The sequence below is a fragment of the Hippocampus comes genome, unplaced genomic scaffold (genome assembly GCF_001891065.2).
Source record: "Hippocampus comes isolate QL1 unplaced genomic scaffold, H_comes_QL1_v1.1 scaffold72, whole genome shotgun sequence".
In the NCBI taxonomy this organism is placed as follows: domain Eukaryota; kingdom Metazoa; phylum Chordata; class Actinopteri; order Syngnathiformes; family Syngnathidae; genus Hippocampus; species Hippocampus comes.
This window is the reverse complement of record NW_017806030.1, coordinates 911,400-918,619: the sequence shown is the minus strand read 5'-3', so window position 1 is coordinate 918,619 and position 7,220 is coordinate 911,400. Positions and strand designations below refer to the sequence as shown.

General features: G+C 44.3%; 2 protein-coding genes across 7 annotated transcripts in view; both read right to left on the bottom strand.

The window, feature by feature from the left end:
- LOC109529401 (sodium- and chloride-dependent GABA transporter 2-like) overlaps positions 1-4,679 on the bottom strand; it is a 24,417-nt gene extending 19,738 nt beyond the window's left edge. The window contains exons 1-8 of one of the 6 annotated variants that reach the window (XM_019892778.1): positions 4,410-4,668; positions 4,205-4,339; positions 3,679-3,819; positions 3,039-3,114; positions 2,830-2,986; positions 2,609-2,743; positions 2,430-2,533; positions 1,921-2,045 (exon numbers count right to left, since the gene is read on the bottom strand). In XM_019892778.1, the coding sequence (XP_019748337.1) occupies positions 1,921-2,045; positions 2,430-2,533; positions 2,609-2,743; positions 2,830-2,986; positions 3,039-3,114; positions 3,679-3,819; positions 4,205-4,339; positions 4,410-4,569 (1,033 nt within the window). In that variant the 5' untranslated portion in view covers positions 4,570-4,668. Of the gene's footprint in view, positions 1-1,920; positions 2,046-2,429; positions 2,534-2,608; positions 2,744-2,829; positions 2,987-3,038; positions 3,115-3,678; positions 3,820-4,204; positions 4,340-4,409 lie in introns of all 6 variants that reach the window. The other 5 variants (XM_019892781.1, XM_019892784.1, XM_019892779.1 and 2 more) reach the window with 5 other exon arrangements.
- Positions 4,680-5,177: 498 nt separating this feature from the next.
- Positions 5,178-7,220, bottom strand: part of LOC109529337 (von Willebrand factor A domain-containing protein 7-like) — a 6,244-nt gene continuing 4,201 nt past the window's right edge. Inside the window, exons 6-8 of the mRNA XM_019892666.1 lie at positions 6,988-7,124; positions 6,070-6,229; positions 5,178-5,606 (exon numbers count right to left, since the gene is read on the bottom strand). Of these exons, the coding sequence (XP_019748225.1) occupies positions 5,178-5,606; positions 6,070-6,229; positions 6,988-7,124 (726 nt within the window). The remainder of the gene's footprint in view (positions 5,607-6,069; positions 6,230-6,987; positions 7,125-7,220) is intronic.

Below are 7,220 nucleotides of genomic sequence, written 5' to 3'. Positions count from 1 at the left end.
AAAAAAAAAACAAAACAAAAGATGAACTCATCAACCTACCATATATCCAGCCCAATGCCAAGCTTTCAAACACACAGAGAAAAAGCAGGCATGCACCATTGCAAGCATAGTAGTCGAAAATCTGGAAGACGTACATCCCTCCCTAAGAACAAAATCAGGGAAAAATATTGGATTGGATTTGTTGCTTGTGTTAGTCAATGTCATTGATTAGTCTGTTATACAAGCTGTACACTGACTACTTCACATTTCAGAAAATTGTAATGATATCAACGTCATCCCAAGAAAAACTGTCGTAAAATATTTTCCAAAATGTGAGGAATTAACTCCCTTTCAGCTACTGTACACCGGAGTAATAAGTGTGGTGAAAAGTTATCCAAATGCTCAGGGACTTTAAATGAAGTGTTCTTTGACAGCACAATCAGAGTGATAGCGTGTGTAAGTCAATATTCTGACCTCTGTCATCATGAGGAGCTGTGACAAGAAACATGTCAGACAGAAGAGCAAGAGGAAACCTTTACGCCTGCCCGACCGACGCATCACTGTGGGAAATACGTCGGTGACAGATGTCATCACCACCTCCATGCCGACAAACTGCAAAGAGAACCCAGCCGCAAGGTCACTTACGAGAATAAAATGTAATTGCGCGTCCGCTATAGTAGGTGGCAGTGTCGCTCTCCCTGTCAGAGTTGCATTGGGAGTATTCGCTCTTCTGCAGAGAATTACCCACAACAATTTTATAGCCGCTCTGTATAGTAGTGAGTTGGGGGGGCGTGAAATATTTTCTTTTTCCCGGTGAGACATAACAAAAATTAATGGAGAAGCGTTTGCTGAGTGTGAAATCGCTCTATGTGCCCTGCGATTGGCTGGCAACAGGTTCAGGGTGTCCCCCGCCTACTGCCCGAAGACAGTTGGGATAGGCTCCAGCACCCTCCCACCCACTTCAACGACGCATCACTGTGGGAAATACGTCGGTGACAGATGTCATCACCACCTCCATGCCGACAAACTGCAAAGAGAACCCAGCCGCAAGGTCACTTACGAGAATAAAATGTAATTGCGCGTCCGCTATAGTAGGTGGCAGTGTCGCTCTCCCTGTCAGAGTTGCATTGGGAGTATTCGCTCTTCTGCAGAGAATTACCCACAACAATTTTATAGACGCTCTGTATAGTAGTGAGTTGGGGTGGCGTTAATTATTTTCTTTCTCTCGGTGAGACATAACAAAAATTAATGGAGAAGCATTTGCTGAGTGTGAAATCGCTCTATGTGCCCTGCGATTGGCTGGCAACAGGTTCAGGGTGTCCCCCGCCTACTGCCCGAAGACAGTTGGGATAGGCTCCAGCACCCTCCCACCCACTTCAACTAAATGAAGTGACGTTGTATAATTTCTCCCTTGCCTAACCTGTGTGTCCAGGCCTAGGAGGATAATCATGACCACGCTTGAGGCAGCGGCATCATGGCCACCGCCTGAGGGTACGCGATGAACGCCAAGCCCGGGCCTGGAAACAACATCCACATTCACCTCCAACATTTAGTAATCACAGTGGTGCCTTGAGAGATGAGTTCAATTTGTCTCTCAAATGCTTTTCCTCACTGAAATAAATGTAATTCATCTGTTCCAAAAAAAATAAAATTGTGTGGTTGTTTTTTTTAATCAGAAAAAAAATCTAGCAACCGATTTGTGGTACTACCTGAGACATTTTTTTGTTTTCCTTTCTCTTCTTTTTCATAGCGTGGCACTTAATGCTTTTCCTCACTGAAATAAATGTAATTCATCTTTTCCAAAAAAAATAAAATTGTGTTGTTTTTTTTTTTACTCAGAAAAAAAATCTAGCAACCTATTTGTGGTACTGTCTGAGATATTTTTTTTTTTCCTTTCTCTTCTTTTTCATAGCGTGGCGCTTATGAGGATTTCAAGTTTACCTGACTCGGCCACCTCTGCGATCGGAACCCCTTGCTTGTGAGCCATGAATCCCAGGACCGAGAAGACAGCAAAGCCAGCTACCACACTGGTACAACTGTTCAGCAAACACAGCCAGAAGCAGTCCCTGCAACACACGAATACACTTATCTTCTGACCATCTCGGGTTCAAACTTTTGAGCGGCTACAGCTCTTTGCTACAGTGCTGCAGTGTTGTATTTAGTCTTAATTCAGTTATCCACAGTAGGGGTCCCCAAGTCCAGTCTTCGAGAGCCCCTATCCACCCTGTTTTACATGTGTCCCTCCTCCAACACACCTGATTCAAATCATCAGAATTGTTATCCGATTTCTGCAAAGGTGATTCCAATGAGCTAATGAGTTCATATACTGTTCTATAAAAGACAGCATTTTTCTTTCACCTCTTGTGTTAGATCCCATTGGCGAGTCCAGGTTTACCGATGTGACCGTTGAATGTGTGCATTGTATTTTCTCGGTCCATTGTGACACTTACTTGTAGCAATTGTTGCTGCGGGGGTTGTAGCTGCCCAGTACAATCAGGTTGCCCCCACCAATGCTGTATGAGAAGAAGACCTGCGAACCGGCATCCATCCACACCTGTTTAAAAAGACGCCCACTCATTGTTGTGCACTCCAATTCATCAGAGTGCAGGTACAGGTAACACAGTTCTACTTGAGGGTCTGTGAGTCGCGACGGATCGGGCAGAAGGTAGAACTCGACTCCTTGTTTGGCTCCCGGAAGAGTGAGTCCACGGATCAAAAGAATGAGGAGCGTCACATAAGGGAACGTAGCAGTGAAATACACCACCTGTTTGAAAGTAGGGTCACAAGGTTGTCAAAGACTTTCAGTGACATTGGTTTTGTTAGTAATCGGTGAACTTTAATGGACTTTACCTTTCCAGTTGATTTGACCCCTTTCCAGATGCAGAAATAACAAATGACCCACATTGTCAGGAGGCACAGAAGCACCTCCCACCTGATGTTGCCAATCTCCTCAATACCACCGGAGATATTCAACACTCGATGTCTACACAGGGCAAAAAGAAACATCCTGTATTTTATTTTATGTTGAATATGCTATTTTAGTATATTATCATTCTTACTCCCAGAATTCCATAGCTGCCGAGTTTCCTTTGGTGTGGTTGGTGAGGTTCCTTGTTGTAACAATGACACAATCAGCTGAAAGAATGACCGATAGTCACACTAAATCACATGCAAGTATATACACTATATACGGTATGTGCAATACATGCAATAATATTATACACATAAGGTCATTGATAGTGATTTGTCTTGGATTCAGGCAGTTTGGGTTCCAGTCCGACTCAGTGACAGCATGACTGTGAAAGTTAATGTTTGTATGTCTTTCTTTATGTCCCCTCTGACTGACTGGCGACCAGTCTGGGGTGTAATCTGCCTTTTGATGGAAGCCTGCTGCGATAGGATTCAGCGTCCAGTGACCCTATACATGTTAAGCAGTACTGGTGTAGAAAATAAATTAAAAGATGATACATACAGCATACATTGGAAACTATTTCCACTTAGGGGTGCATTGACTTTTGTTGCAAGCAGTTGAGATATTAATGGCTGTGTGTGGAGTTGACTTATTTTGAGGGAACAACTAAATGACACTGTTATACAAGCTGTACACTGACGACATTGTAGCAAAATGTCATTTCTTCGGCGTCACCCCATGAAAAGCTCCAATCAATAATGCCGCCTATGTTGTGTGCTAGACCTCACCTGTGTTCCAGTAGTTGTCGCAGGTGCTCCAGGGCAGTGGAGAGATGAAGGAGAACGCAAGGTAGAAAAGAGCCCAGGCCAGGATAATAGTGTATGACATGCAGCCGTATATCTGGGTCAGCAGCCCCCCATAGCCGATACCTGACGTGCATGACACATTTGAGGTTCAAGGACTCTTTTTTTTTTTTTTTTAGCCTCCATAAGGAGCCATTTTTCCTGGAGCAAAGTATCAAAACTGAATGACAACAGATGACAAAATGATGAATCAATATTTTATGATAGCCATGAGTCTATTTAGTAACTTCCCTTTTTTGTTTTGATTTCAAGAGCACATACTGTGAATGTTTGACTTACAACCACGGCAAAGCATTTGTTACTATATGTGGGTTATAGTTGGTGGCGATTGATTATTTCCCGAAGTGTTTGGATCTTGATGAAACATTCAACTGTCCTAACCGATGAAAAAAGGTACTGATGGGTCCTTCCTGCTATGCGTTTCTGAATGGCAGGCTAGCATACGACACACCTTCAGCCACTGGACAAAGCTTCTTCCAGCAAGTGATACCACCCTCCTGAGTGTGCTGGCCCACAAAGGTCTCCAAAAGGAAGAGCGGTACACCGCACGTGAATGCAAACACCAGGTACGGCACCAGGAATGCACCTGAATGTTACACACACTTTTGTGATATGCACAACTTCTGTAAAAAGCACTGATCGCCACATTTGCTTACCACCGCCATTTTTGTAGCACAAGTACGGAAACCTCCACACGTTGCCCAGGCCCACAATGTTCCCGGCAACGGCCAGAAGAAACTCTACCTTACTCCCCCAGTGTCCTCTCTCGTCAACTGCATCTTGGCCAAGCTTTAAGACACGTTTTTTGTTCCACATTCCCTAAAAGCGTGACCTGAATCCTACCTTCCGTTTAGCTACTCACTCACACTGTCTGTCCAGTTGTACTTTTAATTCCATGACACTTAATGAGCAACCAAGCAAGCAGTTAATCAGTTTTGAGTATCAGTGTAAATTATTTCCAGCACATGCAATTCATTGCAAAATTTCTCAGTACAGTGTATTGGGAATTCACAAAGATGATACTTGTTAATGGGAGGCCTGACACGGGAAGGCAAGGAGGCATTTTTGTAGCCTGTTAAGTGCAAAAAAACTGATTTTCAATCCCACTTATCATGAACAAGGTCGCGGGGGTTGCTGGAGCCTATCCCAGCTGACTTCAGGTGGAAGGCAGACTACACCCTGAACTGGTTACCAGTCAGCCGCAGGGCACATATAGAGACAAACAAACACTGTTGACGTCACCAGGTCCATGCATCTTGGACCTAAAACGGGCATTATTAAAGCCAAGGTAAACTGTCATAAAGCAAGCCTAACGCCAAGACTGGATATTTTTTTTTTTTTTACATTAAGGCGGAAAGTACAGACGTCATTTAAGACAGGAACTCTTACATAAGTGCCAATGTTCAGCCAATTACAGGGTCCTTTTAACCCATAAGAGCCTCACTCAGCTGCCTCTGCTGACTAGATGCAAGATGGCAGCGCTTCATGTTTCCAGCAGTGTCCCACACCAGCAGCTCAGCCTGGACCGAGCAACAGCTGGAAGTATAGTTCACCCACAGGGGCTCCGATGAGCCCAGCTCCCACCTGGACACGTTCAAAGGGGCTTCTCGCTCCACTAATGTGACCTTGTGCTGGACACGTTGGTCAAGATGAGCCTCACCCAGTTTACCCCCTGTGACCGGTGGGAATAAAGTTAAAGTCCCTTGTCCCTTGTGTAGTTGGAGAGCAGCCAGTCCGGAAAGGCCGCTGTCCGACACAGCCAGTGACATGCTCCAGGTGGACTCATTGCAAGCTGGAGAACAGGAGGACTGCAGTCGAGTGGCCGAGCATGATGGAGGAGATGTGTCTGAGTCCTGAAAGGGAGATGAGATCCAACACATCGGGGGTGGTCTAAAAAACATCCTCGGGGCCATTTGAAGCATTTATGCCTTTATCACATCTCCAGTTGGTGCCATATGCTGCCGCTCGCCCCTTAATCCTGGTTCACACAGCCGCATAATTAGGGACAGTGTAAAACGCTTAATGTAAAAAGGTGTAATGTGGCTCCATGTCAGAAAATTATGACCAATCATCAAAATTCACATGCACACTCTAATTTTGCCCACTTCAACCTCTGAAAATATCAAAATAATCATCATTTTGGATTTTATGGGCATTATTTCCTTTCTTCACTGCAGAGAAAAAGCTTAACGTGGCATAATGTTAGAAAACTACAACCGATGGCACCAAAATTCATGTGTACATCTCCACCTACGCTGTACATCAATGTCTGAAATTATCAACATGTTCGCATCCAACAGATTAGATAATACTCACAGGTGGAACCACTGTCAAGTAGGCCACCGCGTAGTTTGTGTCTGCAGAGTCGAGAGCGTACACTGAGAGTGTCAGCGTAACTGTCGCTCCGGCCTGAGCTGAGGCAGGTGTGTGAAGGCCCACCTGACTGTGGAAAGGTTTGTCGCTAGCAACATGGAACCTGATGGGAAGAATGACAAACTGCTTTGAAGTCAGCTATAATACACCCATCCATTTTCTCATTCGCTTATCCTCGCAAGAGAGGATAAGAGACCGTATCCAACTAAAAATATTTCTTCACCATGCTGATACAGTATGTATCATGCAGTTTTTAATTTACCAAACACACAGGAAGAATGACAAACTGCTTTGAAGTCAGCAAGAATACACCCATCCATTTTCTCATTCGCTTATCCTCGCGAGGGTCACGGGTGTGCTGGAGCCTATCCCGACCGTCTTAGAGCAGTATTATGTGGCAGGATGACCAGCGACAGAACAGAGACCGTATCCAACTAAAAATATTTCTTCACCATGCTGATATGTATCATGCAGTTTTTAATTTAACAAACACATTGTTTTGTTGATCAAAGTGATCATTTTTGTCACTTTATGGGCTCCAGCTCCCCCTGCGACCCTTGTGAGGATAAAGCGCATCGGGAAATGGATGGATAGTTAATGATATTTATTTGTGTGAAGACACTGATCATGTTCATAATTTATCACAATAATTTGGAAAACGCTAAATATAGAACATGTTATTTCTGTAGATCTCCGCCAATGTTTTGAAATGATATCTTCTGCAACATTCCGAGAAAATCACAATGTCCCATCACTGGTGAGCTATTTTTAGAACAGGCCTGCGGGCTACTCATGTAATGCCTGTGGGATTACCTGTTGTCCATGTCACCATGTTGGTGGCCCCTGGTCAAGAGGGGTTACCTGTGAGGTCCTTTCGTGTGGAGATATCCAGAATCATCCTCAGCTGTCAGACTGAAGAGTCTGTCCGGGCCGTGGTTCAGGATGTTGAAATCTACAGTGGTGCTGTGACCAGGTACCAGAGCGGGTGTGGAAAGGACCTAAAGAGAGAGAAAAAGGAGACAGCATAACAAGTTTCAAAGGTCCCTTGCCACTCCTATAAATAATTTAAAAATGGAAATAGCCGATGCTCTGGT